This window comes from Dioscorea cayenensis, chromosome 7, assembly GCF_009730915.1.
Source record: "Dioscorea cayenensis subsp. rotundata cultivar TDr96_F1 chromosome 7, TDr96_F1_v2_PseudoChromosome.rev07_lg8_w22 25.fasta, whole genome shotgun sequence".
NCBI lineage: Eukaryota > Viridiplantae > Streptophyta > Magnoliopsida > Dioscoreales > Dioscoreaceae > Dioscorea > Dioscorea cayenensis.
The window spans coordinates 21,264,624-21,282,569 of NC_052477.1; the positions used below are offsets into that span (position 1 = coordinate 21,264,624).

A 17,946-nucleotide genomic window follows, 5' to 3' on the forward strand; every position below is an offset into this window, starting at 1 on the left:
TCTTTCTTCCTCTTCCTTGTGAATCCTCCTCACTCTCCTCATTATTCCAGAACTGTCACAACATCTATGCATGGTTCTAATGTGCTTTATACACATTTCATTTTAAAAAAATCCTTCGTCATTGCCCACTGACAGCATTGTCTATGTGAGCCCACGCCAATTGGGTTCAAAAGATTTGCTTGACTTAATAATTTTGTAGTTTTTAGGCTAAAAATCTTGAGGTTTAATTTAAAAATAAAAATAAATTTAAAAAATTCGTGATGATAAAAACCGTGTAATATTTAAAAATCTTAAATTCTAAATTTTTTGAAAATATTGATGGTAATCGATCAATGATCCTGATTGTGAGTTTATGGCCAAAATTTTTTATCCTGACTAAGTAGTGGATGATTAACTTTTAACCCGTGCTTATAACCCCTAATATACATGGGGTTTGTGACTTTGTCATTAAAAAAACAAATTTGAGAAAAATTATAAAATTAAGAATTTAGTTTCACAAAGAATTTCACTAGTGCTCTATAAAAGAAAATAAAATTTTTTTGGTCATTGTCCAGTGACCACTGACAATGCATCCATTATCATTTGTCCATGTGAGTCCACGTCGACTGGGTCCAGGAGTTCTACTAAATCTCAATTTGAATGATGCAGCAGTTGGTGTGGACTGGGAGGACTGTGCCCCAACGACTGCTCCCAGGTCAGTCACTGTCACTGATCAATAATGCCTTTCAGGAAATATCACAAACAAACTGAAGAAAAAGGAAGGAATTACTACCGTGTCTAGCTAGCTACACAGTTGACACACAATCTCAGTTGAGCCGCTAATCACCCTTCACCGGAAACAATGGCCGGACTTTTCTCAAATGCTTTGGAGATGATCAAGGAGTTATCCATGCCTCATGCCGTTAAATATCTTGAACCCATATGGAGTGGAGTTGATGAACAGCTTCAAAAGCTCCAAGAATCCTTACTTCTTATCCAACCGCTTGTTGAAGATGCAGAGGCGAGGCAGTTGACGGACAAGGCTGTCAGATGCTGGCTTGTGTGGCTCAAAGACGCAGTCTATGATGCTGAAGACATTCTTGACGAGGCCAAGACGCATGAACTAGTCATCCAGCGCAAGGCACAGCTTTCTGGTCGCCCAAGAATTAGCAAGGTGCGTGAATTCTTTTCTCGTGATCATAACCCATTCTTGTTTAAACTTCAGTTGGGGAGGAAGCTCAGAAACATCAATGAGAGAATAAATGACCTCATTGAAAAGATGGACAAGTTCAAACTCAGGGTTGTTGAAAACAACAGCAAACCTTTGGGGAACAGGCCTCAAACCTACTCATATGTGCATGAATCACGAGTTATTCTTGATAGAGATGAAGATAAAGAGAAGTTAGTGCAGATGCTGATCAGTGATTATTTTGGTGAGAAAGTGACTGTGGTTTCTATAGTCGGCATGGGTGGTCTGGGTAAGACCACACTTGCTCAGTTGGTCTATGCAGATGAAAGGGTCAAGAATCATTTTGAACAATGCATGTGGGTATGTGTTTCTGATGATTTTGATGTGCCGAAGCTTGCTGGAAAGATCATACATACAGCTTCTGGGAAAATTTGTGATCATACAAACATGGAGGTGCTGCAGAAGGATTTGCGAGATGTCTTGGGGCAGAAGAAAAATTTACTGGTATTAGATGATGTATGGAATGAAGATTTCCAAAAGTGGGATGATCTTAGAAACATGTTGCTCGATGGAGGAGAAGGAAGCAGAATTCTTGTGACCACACGCAATGAAAAATGCTCTCGAGTGATGGGTGCTCAGAAACCTTACATTCTCAGTGGTTTATCAGAAAAAAGCTCTTGGGATTTATTTCAACAGAAAGCATTTGTTGATGATGCAGAAAAAGCACCAGGATTAGTAGAGATTGGTAAAAAGATTGTTATGAAATGTCAAGGACTACCACTTGCTATACAAGTAATGGGGAGTATCATGCGCTGTAAGAGCGATGAAAGTGAATGGCAAGCTGTGTTGGAAAATGAAACATGGAAGTCACAACATACGGAAAATAAAATCATGCCGGAACTGTGGCTAAGCTATGTTGACTTGTCTTCTCACTTAAAGAGATGTTTTGCCTTTTGCGCTATTTTCCCAAAGGGTTTTCTTTTTTTGGAACAGGACTTGATTCAATTTTGGATGGCTCATGGGCTTATTCCGTCTGGAAAAGGAACTGATATGGAAGTTGAAGGGCGAGAGACTTACACTGAGTTAATAAAGAGATCTCTTTTAACTAACGATTATCTTGTTCCTGAATGGGAATATGAAAGAGTGTGTAAGATGCATGATCTCATTCATGATGTGGCACACTATGTTATGGAGAATGAATGCTTCACATCGTTGAAGAGCTGTGCAGCCCCCAAAATTCCAATAAAGCCACGTCATTGGAATTTACATACTGATGAAAATTGTGAAATAGGGGATTGCTCCACCATCCATACTCTGCTATATTATAGTTATTATTGTAAAAGAGACTTAAGTGTGTTGTCAAAGCTGAAGTTGGTAAGGGTGCTTGACCTGAGTTTCACAAGCACTAAGGAGTTGCCTGCATCAATAGAGCATTTGCACCATCTAAGATACCTTGATCTTTCTTATACTCATATAAGGAAACTACCGGAATCCATTTGTATGTTGGTTAATCTGCAGACATTGAAACTCTATCGTTGTCATAAACTTTCTGAGCTTCTTCCTAAGAGCATAACATACATGAACAGTCTTAGACATCTTCTTTTTGAAGGTAATCGTCGTCCAGAGTTGGAGGCATTAAATGCTTGTTTGAGTCAATTACAAAACTTGAAAACACTACCACGATATACCGTGGAAGATGATGCAGAGAACAATATAGGACAAATAAAGTCCTTGAATCCCTTTGGTGAATTTGATTTGTATAACCTCCAGAAGGTGAAGAATGCTGATGATGCTAGAAAAGCTAATTTGGGCAACAAACAACTTATTCACACATTAAAATTAAGTTGGGGAAAATTTGGTTGGGGAGATGATGATGAATGTTTTTTGATGGAAAATGCAGAGGAGGTGTTGGAAGCCTTGAAACCTCCCAGTGGATTGAAAGAACTTACAGTGAGTTATTATCCAGGCAAACAATTTCCAATGTGGATGGGAGAAAAGCAACAATTCCAATATCTACATCGCATTGAACTATTCAAATGCAAAGCATGTGAGCAACTCCCTTCACTTGAGATATTACCCTGTCTTAAGTTTCTCAAAATCAGTCGTATGCATGGCATCAAACACATCATTAGCAACAGAGGCAGTGCACAGCATTCATTTCCTGCATTGAAGTTTCTAGAGTTAAAATATATGGAAAACCTAGAGGCGTGGTGGTGTGTGGAGGAGGATAGAGAAGCAAATCTGTCCTTATTTCCATGCCTCACTTCAATGGATATTGAAAGATGCCCCAAATTGACAACCCTGCCACTCGGGATTTTACCCTGTCTTGAGAATCTCAAAATGTATGAAATGGATGGCATCAAACACATTGTCAACAATAGAAGAGACGATGCGCAGCAATCATTCCCTCAATTGAAGAAGCTGTCCTTAAAATCAATGAGGAACCTAGAGGGGTGGTGTGTGGAGGAGGATAGAGAAGCAAATCCATCCTTGTTTCCATGCCTCCTTTCGATGAAGATTATAGAATGCCCCAAGTTGACAACAACCATGCCACCCATTCCAACTCTCCAAGAGTTAAATATGAAGAATTCATTCTGTGAGACACAAATCTCTCTCAAGCATTTGGAGTCTCTTGGGAGGTTGACTATAAGTTCTTGTACTAAGGAGTTGGTTTTGTTGCTGGAAGATGAAGAGGAGACAAGAGCCATGAAGTCATCGCTTGAGTATTTATCCATTGGCAACTGCAGTCAGCTTTCGTTGACATTGGTTTTGCAGAACCTTACATCTCTAAGAGACCTACATGTGAATTCAATTGAAAATCTGGTGTCCTGGCCAGACGAGATGCAAGGTTGGAAGTCCCTCAATTATCTAACAATTAGTTCTTGTAAGAATTTGACAGGTGCATCATCACAAGGCGTCTGTGGTCCACCGTTGCTAGAGCTTCTTCATGTTTCTGACTGTGATGCCCTGAGAAAATTGCCCATGTGTCCCAAATCACTCCAAACCTTGAGTATTAACAATTGTCCAGTAATGGAGTCTTTGTGGCCAGAAATGGGACATCTTACTTCACTATCCACATTAGAAGTGGGTAATTGTCCCAAGCTCGTGTCTCTATCTCACGGGATGCAAGCCCTCTCTTCCCTTCAGGATCTATCTATTACATCTTGTCCAGCACTGAAGTCATTCCCAAGAGGCCTCCGACAACTACTTCCTACTTTAGAAGAACTAACAATCAAAGAATGCCCGGAGCTAGAGAGGTTATGCAAGCCTGGAGGAGACTATTACAACCTTCTCTCTACCATTTCAAAGAAGCAAATAGGAGAAGAGTCAGGAGTAGAGTCAATTCAAGTTCGTCATGAGATTAGTACTAGTGCCAAACAAGCTTTGAAGTGCATCACCACAAATCGCTTCCTTTTATCAGCGATTTTGATTTGTGCTATTGCCGCCTGTTTCATAAATTTCCTTTTCAACCAACTTGATAGCCAGGTGCCAATTTCTCCCCTTTTTTATTTTTTTATTTTTAATTCTCGCTTTTTTGGGTTTGTAGAAAATATATTCTATCCTAACTCTCTTAACATGAACTTGGGGCAATGAAAGTCCCTTGTGCAAGTCTTGTATGCCTAATGATTTTTTTTCTTCTATTTGGTTTTGTTTTTTCCTATTCAAGAATGAAAAAGAATTTTGGTATATCCCCCCAACATGATGACAAAAAGCACAGAGAGTCTGAAACCAGAATGAAAAGGAAGCATATCATTTCCAAATATCAGTTCAATTAGAAAGTTTAATTCTTGATGTTCCCATTTGTGAAAATGTTCTTTATATTACTACCTGGAGATAATCAATAGTCCAATGAAAGCGTCCAAAATCTTAATCGGAATAGGCAAGTTGTTTCTTAACTAATAGCTCATAAGAATATACTTTTGTTAAAAAGATTTTTTTTAATTATTTATAACCATTTGATGCAGGATAGATTCACCTTTGCCATAAATGTGTACATAAAATATTGTGGTGTACACCTGATGTGGTTCCCGTTCGTATAACTTCTGTCAATCAATCTGATTATTCAAGTGTTCTGATCACTATACTACTACTCCAATGGGTGGAAATAGTATTTGTATTTATAAGTCATGGGACTGAGGCAAGTGTTTAAATCCTTTTTCAAATCCTCTGCTCTCAATCCACCTGGCATTTCCCATCATAAGTGATGCACAAGATTTGTAAGAGCAAACTCAATTGTGGCAACTGCAAACTGCATTGCTCCACAAATCTTTCAGCAAAATTGGAATCATGTCATTGGAAATCTAAACAAGTGTTCATAAATCTCTCCAGTATGAACACTTTGTGCAAGCCTGGAGTTGGAGGATGTTGTCTTGTCACTTCTTTCATTACCGACGCAAGGCCTCACTTCCTAATACAAAGGTACCACTTTTTTCCCATATTCTTTTCTATTTTTTATATTTTTTTAAAATAGTCTTTTTTTTTCTTTTTAAGTTGGTTGAATATGTATTTTATCATATCTGAATTGATAAATAAACAATTAAACAAAGATCTTGTCTATTTTATCACTTCATTTTAAACCTGAAACATGAGCCTTACGTTTAGCATTTTTTTGCCAATAGAATCAACATGTTAATTAGATTTAATAGGAGCCAGTATTCTTATCATTGTGTTGACTAAGTGCCCTCTCTGGAACATATGATTTGAGAGAATGGAGAAAGAAATGCAGAGGTATTTTTCTTTTTTTTTTTCAGAAGGAGAGAGATTTTTCCATACTTCATTGGGTGTAAAAGAATCGGATACATTGAAAATAAAATGATTATTTAACAATCTTTTTTCTATTTTCTAATCATTCTAATTATTATATACCATTTTTCTTTTGAATATTGACCAAATTAGAAACTGGAATAGAATGCATTGGAGTGTATATGTATGCTGACATTTGTGTTGGTAGACCAAGCTTTATTGTTCTCTTTCCCATGTCTTGTGTTCTTATTGATCTCCTTTGTTTTATTTTCTTTTCTTATTTTTTGGGTTCAAGAATGAGCCCCCTACATGAAGGCGGAATCAGAAAGAAATTGAAAAGTATCCTTTTTCAAGTATTGGTTCAATTAACAAATTTGGTGCATGAGTCCTCTATCTGTGAATATGTTCTTTATTTTACTACCTCAAGATGAATCAATAGCCTAATGAAACCTTGTGAAATCACAATTAAAAAAGGCAAGGTGTTCTTAATCAATAGCTAATGAAAATCTAATTTTGTTTGCTTTTCTTCTAATATTAATATGTGAGTTAGTTTAATCCATGGAATCTACTGTTAATAAACCTTTGTTTTGAAAATTTTTTATAACCACTTGATGCAGGAAAGATGCATCTGTGCAATCAATGTACAGAAACTCTTGTGTTGTTCGCACATGATCGTTCTCAATGATGGAACTTCCCTCGAGCATTCCAATCCTTTTATCACTGACATTAATCCTGTGGTAAGTGTTCTAATTCTTTCAAATCTTCTGCACTCAATCCATCCAGCATTTCCTAACCAAAGTGATGATGCACAAAATTTGCAAGAGCAATTCAAGTGTGGCAACTACAAACTGCATTCCTTCATGAGTCCTTCGCCCAACAGCAAATGAAATAAACTCGGAATAATGTCATCGGAAATCTAAATCTTTGTTCCATAAATTTATTTGGTATGAACTCTTTTAGCAAGTCTCAAGATTTTAGATCCCTCCATAATTCTCTTGCATTGATGATTACTCTCTTGTTTAGTTGGAAATCTTGTAGGCTTACAACTCAGTGCCTTCGATGTTGTCAAGCACATTTTATTCGTATCCTCCTTGGTCAACATTAAACACTTTTCACCCACTGTCCTCGCCTCGTCTTGTTACTTCTTCATTACTTTAGGATTCCAAATGAGCATTGCCGTAGTCCACTCCAAGAATATATGTATGAGGTAGTTGTTCCAGCGGCAAACATGTTCTGCAAGAATGTTGGAGAATTACAACATTGAAGATCAACTAATTATCGATGTATATGGGAAGTTTTTGATACAAGTGAATTATTTTGTGCAGGGACAGACAAAAGCTCATTTTTCCAGAAGATGATGTGCACCTGATTCTCATATCTCTTTGTGCAAGAATTTAGAGTTTCTTCTTCAAAGATTGTTTGAATGTGTAATGATTGCAAATGAACTAACCCCTTTAGTCCCACATCGGCTATGAGATGGAGTCCTTGTGTGCATATAAGTGGTGGGCATCCTTCACCACTGGCCGGTCTTTTGGTGGCACGCTTTCCTCACCACCCAGTGGTGAAGGATACCCACCACTTATATACACACAAGGACTCCGTCTCATAGCCAATGTGGGACTAAAGAGGTTAGTTCATTTGCAATCATTACAGAATGTACAATTAATTTTCAGTCACAACTTTGTGTCTGATTACGGCCATGACTGAGCAGATGCCCTGGGGATGATCAAAACTTGACATGTTGAAGAACTAAAAGATTCATGAAATACTTGTAACCTCTTTATTGGTGTTTTTAGAGATATCAATCAATCGGCACATGTTTTCCCCACTTCCGCTTTTTTATCAAGGATTTGGAATTGCTAGCACCTTTGAATTATCAGAATCAAGCAGAAGTTCATTCCTTGTAGACAAAAAGACATTGTCACATGTTGTGTATCATCTTTTGCACTAGTTTTAGAATGTTGAAATTAAACATGGTTTGATATCTCTCTTGTTTACTACCTTTTGTGCTAGGTTGTCTTATGTTAAAATTGGAACATTATTTTTTATTGCTCGTCTGTGTAAACCAATGACAGGGTGTATATTGGTTTTTTAGTTTTGGTTAAAAGTGCTTGAGAGCTTACTTTATTGAAATGCAAAAAAAAAAATTAAAAAAAAAAATTAAATAAAATAGATAAATAAATAACAGACAAAAAACAAATACAAGACAGGAAGAGGAAAAGAAATAGACAACAGAGGGGCAGGAAGGAAATAAGAAAAAGAAGAAAATTAGTAAGAGAAACCATTGTTCTGAAATGTCTTCATAAGTCATCTTGGAAGATCTCTTCCTTGATGGAACAAGGACAGAGAATGGAGACTACTTCCATGGCTGGCAAGTCTAAGAGCAGCTCGGTTCCAATCCGTAGGAATTACAAAAGATGGCTAAGTAAGTTGATCTAAGCCTCAGCTCTCCAGTCCTGATAAGTATTCCTGAAATTGGCGACCGTGAGAAGGCTCAGACACACGACAAAAATGTGTTTGATAGAGATGTTGTGAGTGTGATGAATGGCAATAATGAGTGTTTTAACTTCTACATCCAAATCTGATGCCACAGAAATAGAGCAGGAGCCTGCAACACAAACAGAATAATAAGAATTTGAGATAAAAACCTGCCCCTCCTGTGGAGTCACTGCCATTGTCACCACAATATAAAGCTGTAGAAAATAGAAAAGCCCCCTAGTTGGAGTAAAAATTAGAGAGTAAGAGATTCTTCCCCAACTGAGAAGTTGAAGATGAGCAGTATTCTTTAACATGTGCTAAAGCCTTTTTAGTTATACTTCTAAAATTGGGAGTCTCATTTCTGAAAACACAATTGCACCTGGTCTTCCAAATAAACCAAAAAGTAGCTGCAATAAAAGAAATAACAAAAAAGAGTGTTTATCAAGTTTAGGATCAATCCACAACCCATTAAGGAAGCCAGCAAGTAAGGAGATATGTATGCCTAACAAGTCATTAAGCTCAGACCATACAATTTGAAATACGCAAAGAGTTTGAGGGCCCAAATTTAGGGAATAAAGGTAATCATACATTTTAATTTTACCCTAAAGGAGCAACCATATAAATTGCTTTGGTCTAGGAGCAATCTTTAATTTCCAAATTTTCCTCCTACTAGGCCAAAGATCCTTTTGCCTGATCTCTCCATTAAGGTGTCTGTAAATAGCAGAGAGATTGTTGCTTTAAGATCTGGCCCAATAGTTAGAGCCATTTGGATCTATTATTCCAAATCTAAATATGGGAGAATTCAAGTGTTCTCCAAAAGTGAGATGAAGAATTGAAGATTCCAATGAATATTGAGCAAAATATCCAAAATGGCAATCGAACTAAAATTCAAATCCATGTTGAGGTAAGTAGGTTTTTTGTTAAAAAAAAAAAGAACCCCCACAGAGGCTAATTTATTGAAAAGGAGACGAATACAAAATAAATCAAGAACAAACAAGAATTGAAACAAGTAGTAGAAAGACAACTGAAGAAAAGAAAGAACTGTAGGATTATTCGATGTTCAAAACACGCAACGGAAGGCGAAATATCCAATGGCGGATCTATTTGCATTTAAAATTCATTTAACTAGTAAAAGATCGAATCTAAAACATACCTTTTGAAGCAGATTCTTTTTCTTTTCACTCCAAATCTCTTCGATAATGAGAAGACTCTATGCGTATCCACACCGAGACCAACCTTTGCTATCAACCCTTTGACAAAAATGGAATCAACGAACAACTTGAACAATAGGTTTTGACTCTCAAAACTCACTTGATGGAATGTTCTCTTCCTATTTTTTTCATCTATATTTTTTTAAGGCAATATTTTTAAGCCAACGTATATGGCCTCTTTTGCCAAAACCAAAACCATCAAGCATTCATGTGGCTTTTGGTTTTCCCAAAACCATCACATGCAATCATTCAATTTGTCCTTTAATATCATTTATATTCTCTATGCTAGTAAAGAATATAATAATATTCCATTTGGACTAATTAATTTATTTATTTGGTTAATCAAATAATCTTATTTAATTATCAAATAATAAAATAAGTAATCCTTTAGCAAAGATTAGAACACTCGTTAGTGTGTGCCCCCATAGGTTCAATGCTAAGCCGGTAGCAAATTAGTCAAACTAATTTACTAATCAAGGTTGGTGTCTAGCAACACTCCTTAATGAACGGATAGCATGAAATATATAAATACTCTCAAGAACCTGTTGAAGAATAATGTAATATTTTCCTTCTATCTATAAAGCCCCGGGTCAACCCTAGGATATGGTTGGACTGTCAAATCCCAATAGGTTACCAACTATGTTTCATGTCAATTATATCCGACCAACGAATGATTTAAGAAACTTTTTTCTTCTTCATTCAATTGCCTTGGCCTAGGACTTAATTTAGTCGTTATAAATAATGACAACATAGAGCTCAAACTCATTACCAAGAGTCAACAGATTCCATCTTCATCAATCATTAATTCTACAAGTATTAAATCATACCCAATATCTTTTCAACTATTGCCCTAGGACAATAGATGTCCAGAATCAAAGTATGATAAATAACTTGTTAATTACTATGACGATCTCAGGTCAAAGGAACTATTATATCTCATTCTTCAAAAGAATATCATATTGACAGTTTATGGTAACATCAACCATTCGGAATCCTCAATTGAGTCAGTTCAATGATCATATCTTCATATGCATCATCTATATATGTGATTTAGTTAATGAGATCAACTAATCTTTATCTTACAGAGACTATCACGCATATATTGATCAAAACAGATCACTAATGTCCTATTCTTAATGATCCTGTGACCAAGAACCTATTTTAGATTAAATAGTTTAAGACTTGACTCTAATTACTATGATCTCCATTACAATGAAAAGTCTCTAAATTTAATCAAGGACATTATCATATTAAACACTTAACATGATAAAATAAAGCCATATATTAAACAAACTGCACTGTTCAAAATGTATTCAAATTATTACATAAGAGATTGGGTCTAGGGCATATCAACTATATCCCTAACAAGATCAACTACAACTCGAAAAAGAACAAGAGCTCTAACTAATTACAAAAGAAAAAACCAGTATCTGAAAGACTCTTCATGATCCAGAATGGAAGATCCCAGCCATGAAGAAACAGGTTCAAGGTATGAAGGTCGAGACCAAAATTGGCCAGGCGGACAGCTGGGCATATCCAAGTCGGTGGAGTAACGTGAAGCTGAGGATTGTTATTCATGTTCAGCAAAAACCTCACATTGGAAATAAGATCATTAAACCTCCAAGAAATGAGCGAATTGTAGTCGGATAAGGCATTAACAACAGCATAATTATTAAGAAAGACATGCCGAATCAAGACATTCTTATCCCAGGTTGTGTATTGACAAGATCCCCTTGCGTATATCCCGCAAGTGCACGGGTTTGTTTAAGTAATAATCCCGGGTGAGCGGGTATCGAATCCACAGGGAGTAGGGAGTAAAGACACTTAATTTGATTCTTAGCTATGTAGAATATCAATAATGATAAGTGTGACAATGCCTCAATTCTCAACAATAGAAAGCAACAAGTAAGAGAGCAAAAGTAAGGGGGAGGTAAGGCAATCGATATAGATGGGGTACTCGGATGATGCTTCACCTAAGATAATCGCTTCAAGTGCAAGAACTCTCTATTATGCTTCCCAATCAATGCAATGGTGAGTCGTGGAAATCCTTACATACATAGTCCCAAATCTAAGGTCAACTATGCCTAACTCTATTCATGTCCCGGAGGAGAGATTAAATAACCTCTCAACCTCGTACTCGAATAAAGTTGCAATGAGCTCTAGGGATTCCAAGTGATAAAACTCTTCCTAATTATAGACCTAACCCTTTGGTCCAGGCGAAAGGTCCCTAACCACAATTAAGCCCTAGATACTAAGATCCCCTCAACGCTTCACTCCGTTGCACGCGCAACTAAGCCCCAACGGAGATTCATCCCTTAGACCATTCACTCTATTATGGCCGCAAAGAACTCGAGGAACGGAGGTAGAATTTATCACATCGAAGGGGAAAGGGGACGCTCCTGTACCTCTTGACTCACCCTCTCAACCCTCTCCAACCTAGCTTTGTCTAACGCTCGTGGTGTGTCACTCACTCACAAGGTTACCAACAAGAACTCTCAACCCTAGTGTCACTCTAGAGGAAATGTTCATACAATCAATCATTTAAGGTTGGAACTCACAATAAACATCAATTTATTGAAAGCATAATAAAGAAGTTCAATGAAACGACTACATCCTAGGATTTACAATCATCCAAGTACCCACTAGGGGTTTAGCTCTCCATGGAGCTAAATACAATCAAAGAAATCGAATGTAAAAACAATGAATCCATAAAGAAACTCCCTCGATGGTCATGTTGATGGTCTTTTGGAGAGTCCTCTACTCGTCGCAAGGGATCCTTTGTCCGGCCTAGGATACACCTCGCCGGATCGATGCCGACGAAAGCTCTCCCAATAACCTTCTTCCAAACGACGTGCAATGTCGGAGTCGTAGAACCTCTCCAAAATCATAGCCAATATCCCTCAAAACCCTAACCGAAGCCCTCTCTCAAGTTGGGGAAAAGATCGAGAAAAGAATCCCAAAATCGGGGCTGAATCGGCTTTAAATAGGGCTGTAATCGGGTGACTCCACGGGCGTGGATGGTACACGCGCCCGTGCAAAATTTCTACACGGCCGTGGATAATTTCCACACGCCCGTGTGGATTCTCTGTTTCTCTGATTTCTCAGCCGGCTGTGAACAGTGTTGCTACAGTACATGCTGCATTGTTGCTACAGTGCTCTGCTACAGCTTTGCCCTAAATAACTTCCCAATTCCATATTTTCATCGGGGTAACGTAAACGGGCACACGTTTACGTCGTGAATCACTTGCTTCTTCAATGATATACATGTTGGTGGAGCTCTTATTCTTATGTGCATAAATCGGGATACTCGAGTGTGACTGCCTCTGTGCCCCTCTAAATGGATGTGCCCACTCGAATACGAGGAGGTTGGCACACACTCTAGCATCTCACACCTGACCTATGTCTTCACGTTTGAACCTTAGCAAGATTTCCTCCAAAATAGGTGCGTTATGATCCACATTGACCTATTTCCTTCATACTTGGCCTCACAACCCTAACTGCATAAAAGTAACATAAAAACACACATATTAGTGTAAAAACCTGAGAAAAGTAATGCTCAACATAAGGAATGAACGCTTCACATTCATATCGCACAAGCACTTATCATGTATAATGTAGCTTCTATAGCATTCAAATCTCCACTAATGACGTCATTTGCAGGCTTGGAGAAACAACCTGCAAGAGTAACAACAAAGTTAGAATTTGAAACAAAGAAACCAGTTGAAATTACTGACATGGAACTGTTATATTGAGTAAAGATGAACAGAAAATGTCCATCAGCCCAAGAGAAATTATTGCAAATAAGCTTTCTGCCCTGGGAATTTATATTCCCAACATTGAAATCATCAATATGAGCCATTGCTTTGTAAACAATATTGTTGATGTTCAGATGAGTATGCCTAAAAATGATATCACATCTGCATTTCCAGATGAACTAGGCACCGGCCGCGATGAGAGAAATGATATGCTTGGAATAGTTGTAATTGGTGAGCCATGCGCCTGATGCAAAACTATCTGAGAATTGAATGAGTTTATTTACCTTAAGGCTGAGCATATTATAGACAGTTTGAATTTTTGAGCAAGAGATAAATAAATGATCAATTGTTTCTTTGTTGAGTCCACACAGAGAACAAGGAATGTCCGGACCAAGGTTCAACCTGTATAGATGATCTGAGGTTGGGAGCCTGGTTTTAAAGATTAGCCAAATAAAATGTTTTACTTGAGGGCCGATTTTAAGTGTCCATAGTTTTTTTCCAGCCAGACCAAGCATCATTACTAGATATATCATGGTTCAAGCATTGGTAAACTGCAGCTGAAATCTTGAGACTGGAGGAAGGAGGTTGCCAAGTCCAATGATTATTAGAAGAAGAATCAACAGCTCCAAGGTTATCATAATTTAGATTGAGAATATTACCCATCAAACCATTAGAACAATTAAGCACCCAATTGTCATCATGAATAACATCGGCCATAGTGATGTGGTCCAAATCAACAGACATGTCAATAAAAGTGGCCATTAATGCAATAGGAACACAAAAGCACAAAGGGTCCCAAAGAGAGGAGGCTTTCCAGGGATTAACTGTATTGATTTTACAATAAGGCTTTAAAATATAAGCAGATTGACAGAGCCCTCTAAAGAACCAGGAGCATTTGGGAGGAGCATTATCCTTCCAGAAGTTAAGGATTCCGTATTTTTTGAGAAAAATGTCCACCCAAATGACATCATCATCATTTAAATACCTAAATAAATGTTTAGCCATTAGGGAGTGTCTAATTATAGAGAGATCATGAATACCAAGACCCCCCTTAGTCTTACCTTTGGTAACATTACACCAGGCTACATAGTGGATGCCCTTTCCATTACTATCTTTACTCCAAAAGATTTTCTAACAATTTTGGAAATCTCAAACAGGATGGACTGTGGGATTGGGTAAACTGAAAGTGTATAAATGGGAATGGAAAGTAAGGAGGAGTTGATTAAAATAGCCTTAGCAGTGAGAGAAAGAGACATATTGCTCCATCGACTGTAAGAACTACTAATTTTATCAACCATGGATTTAAAAGAAGCGGCATTCATTCTTTGGGGAAAATCATAATGCCTAGATATTTAAAGGGAAAGGAAGCTGCTTTGAGAAGGATAGAACAAATGCTATCTTTGACTCTTTTGTTAAACCAGGTGGGGAAAAAGATTTGAGATTTAACATGATTAGGGTGTTGCCCAGAAATAGAAGAATAGAAATTAAGACAATGAACAATATATCTGGTTGTAGCTCTAGAGGCATGCGTGATTAAAATTAAATCATCGGCATACATAAGATGATTGAAATTATATTTAAGATTAGAACAAAAGCCAGGAATCATCCCCTTTCTAAGCATAGAGTTGAGAAAAGAAGATAGAATTTGGGAAACGAGAATTAACAAGTAAGATGAGATGGGGTCACCCTGACGCACGCCCCTGGAAGAAGAGAACCAGGGAGAAATGACACCATTAACGATAACAGAGAAAGAACTAGACTTGAGACAGGTAGAAATCCAGGAAACCCAAATGTTATGAAAATTCATTTTTTTGTCAAAATAGTAAGAATCACACTCCACTTGAGCATGTTATAAGCCTTCTCAATATTTAACTTGATTAACATCATAGAGGGGCCGTTGATATCGTACTCCATAGAATGGACAACCTCTTGAATGACAATAATATTGTCAAAAGAATAATGACCCGCAATAAAACCTACCTGTTCCATAATTGAGGAAGAATAACTTTTAAGCTATTAGAGAGAAGCTTGGTAATAATTTTGAAACAGACATTGCAAAGAGAAATAGGCATATAATCATAGACTTTCCTGGGTTTATCAGTCTTAGGGATAAGAACAATAGAAGTTTTACCCCTAGAAGGAGGCAAAATAGAATTTTCCAAAAAATACCGAATAGCCAAGAAGAGTTGATATCCAATAATAGGCCAAAAAGTGTAGTAAAACTCAACGTTGAAACCATCGGGGACAGGAGACTTACCTGGAGGGATATCGAGGATCGCACGGTAGACTTCCTCTTTGGTTACCTCGCAGATAAGCAACAAGCTATCAGCATTTGTGAGCTTGGGAAAGTCAAAGGGAATAGATTCGAGGAAGTTGTCATCAAGATTTGGAGGAGCAGTCCAAAGATTGGAGTACAAAGTACTAAAAGCTTGAAGAATATCGGACTACTTGGTTAGAATATTTCCATCTTGATCAACGAATTGCGAAATAAAGTTAAAATGAGAACGAGAACGGGTAATATAGTGAAAAAAACTTGGACTTTTTGTCCCCATTCTTAAACCAAGCACGTGGGCCAGCTGGGCCCATTTGGTGTTACTCTGTCGATGAAAAGCTGCAAGCTTAGTGTAAAGGTCTACAAGAATAGAATGAGAATTGGGGTTAGAATCGGAAAGTTCAAAAGCATTGGTGTCCGACTCCACTCTGAGAATTTCGGATTCGATGTTGTTAACCCCACCACACCTCCAGTTTATGATCCAAAAATGAGAACGAGATAAAAGGTTCATGAAAACTTGCATCGGATTTCCATGAGGAGGAAACTCCCAAGCTTCCCAAACTGCATTATGGCAACCTAAGTAATCAAGACAAAAATTTTCAAAGAGAAAGGATTTGTGGCTCTGAAAGCAATGCAATGAAATACAGAGAAGAAGCGGGGAGTGATCAGAAAAGTCCGAGAAAGATGCTGCAACTTATAAAACTTAAAGACATTAATCCAATCCATGTTAACAAGACAACGATCCAGTCTGGCCCATCTACGAGTGGAGCCATTCTGGTTATTACACCAAGTAAACGAAGGACCAATGAAATTTAAATCTAAAACGTTATTAGAATCAACAAAATCTTTAAAAGAACAAGCTTCTTTGTCATAATAAGAGAAATTTCCTCCTTTGAACTCATTCCTGGGAAGCACAACGTAAAAGTCCCCAAGAATGAGCCATGGAAGACGAAGACGAGTGATTTTAGACAGCTCATGCCTTAAAAAACCTTGTTTTCGGAAAAGAGTAGAGTTATAAACCACTTAAATGATGCAATTATTAAATAAAGTAGAAGAAACCACAATATGCAAAGCTTGGTGGGAAGCAGCCAGAGGAGTAACATGACCGATAATTTTATTGCAGAAAATAAAAAAATGCCACCCAAAAGCCCATTAGCTTCGATCACAGCCCATTCCAAGGACCGGGGAATCCTAGCACTGAAACGAACAACATGATTAGAGTTAGCATGAGTCTCAACAAGGCACATGAGAAGAGGCTTGAAAATTTGATTGATCCTGAAAATGCGAGATGACGTATCTCTCGCTAAAATACCTCTGCAATTCCAACATAAAACATTAGTCAACTTCATAAGAAACATAATGCAAAGAATAACATGAACAAAGATATCCTGACAGAGAGTCATAAAAGCTACATCAAAACCCACAAGTCGGACTCAAGATCCAGCGTTTTCTGGCTCCATTCTTCCTTTCTTGGGCGAAGAACAGGAGGAATGGGCACTTTTCCTCATGCGAGCTTCTTGTCTAGATTCTTCTTGGTACTGGACCAGGGTCATATCATCGTCTAGATCCTCATCGTCGGGCATCTCCTCCTCTTCATCATTAGATGAATCAATTTCCTCATCACTATCTTTATCCATATCACCTTCTAAAAGGGTTGCAGAAACCTGATCAACTATAAGAAGATGAGGGCCCCTCTCGGACTGAGGGGGACGAGGGGTAGAAGACTGGAGTGAAGTTCTAAGAATAGGTGGAGGAGAGTTTGAACGGGAAAAGATAGGAGATTTCCCTTTTCCTTGATCCGGAGGACCAAGGTACCGCATGATTTGATTGGAGGAATCAGTCAGTTGAACAGGGTTAAAAATAGGACCTCCACTGAGAGCTTTTCCAAGGTTCTGGTGTAAAGAAGGTTGACCCAAATCAACAATTGGCGGAGAAACCAAAGGATCATCAATGGCTGTATCATTGGGATTCCTTTCTTAGCCATCTGCTTAGAAGACATAGGGATACTATTTGGAGCGTTGGAACTTGGGAACCTGTTGTGATTATGACTGGATCTACCTCCACGTGTCCCACTGAAGACCGAATACCGAGACCGAGGCCTGTCTTCCTCGGAACTCACCGCGGCTGCCATGCTACGAGCCTTGGGATTGACACTAGTACCTCCCCCGCGGCCGCAAGCACGGCCACACCAGTAGGATACCAGGAACCAAGGACCATAATCAAAATCCGGTACAGAGGCTGCCGGGACCGCTGGGGCTTCCAAAGGAGGAGAAACATTAATATCCATGTCATGAGGATTCTTAGCGACTGCATGATCTC

At 38.1% G+C, this 17,946-nt stretch overlaps 1 protein-coding gene across 5 annotated transcripts; it reads left to right on the top strand.

Annotated features, from left to right (window-relative positions):
* Window positions 1–676: 676 nt before the first annotated feature.
* Window positions 677–7,897, top strand: LOC120264819 (putative disease resistance protein RGA4). 5 transcript variants are annotated; one of them, XM_039272671.1, is made up of 5 exons: window positions 677–4,654; window positions 5,139–5,587; window positions 6,529–6,648; window positions 6,734–7,118; window positions 7,237–7,897. In XM_039272671.1, the coding sequence occupies exons 1-2, from the start codon at window positions 842–844 to the stop codon at window positions 5,316–5,318; spliced, it is 3,993 nt and encodes a 1,330-aa protein (XP_039128605.1). In that variant the 5' UTR covers window positions 677–841; the 3' UTR covers window positions 5,319–5,587; window positions 6,529–6,648; window positions 6,734–7,118; window positions 7,237–7,897. The 5 variants fall into 5 exon arrangements, with proteins under 5 accessions (XP_039128605.1, XP_039128606.1, XP_039128607.1 ...); XM_039272672.1 differs by having other exon boundaries at window positions 6,734–6,855; XM_039272673.1 differs by lacking the exon at window positions 6,734–7,118 and having other exon boundaries at window positions 5,134–5,587.
* The last annotated feature ends 10,049 nt before the right edge of the window (window positions 7,898–17,946 follow it).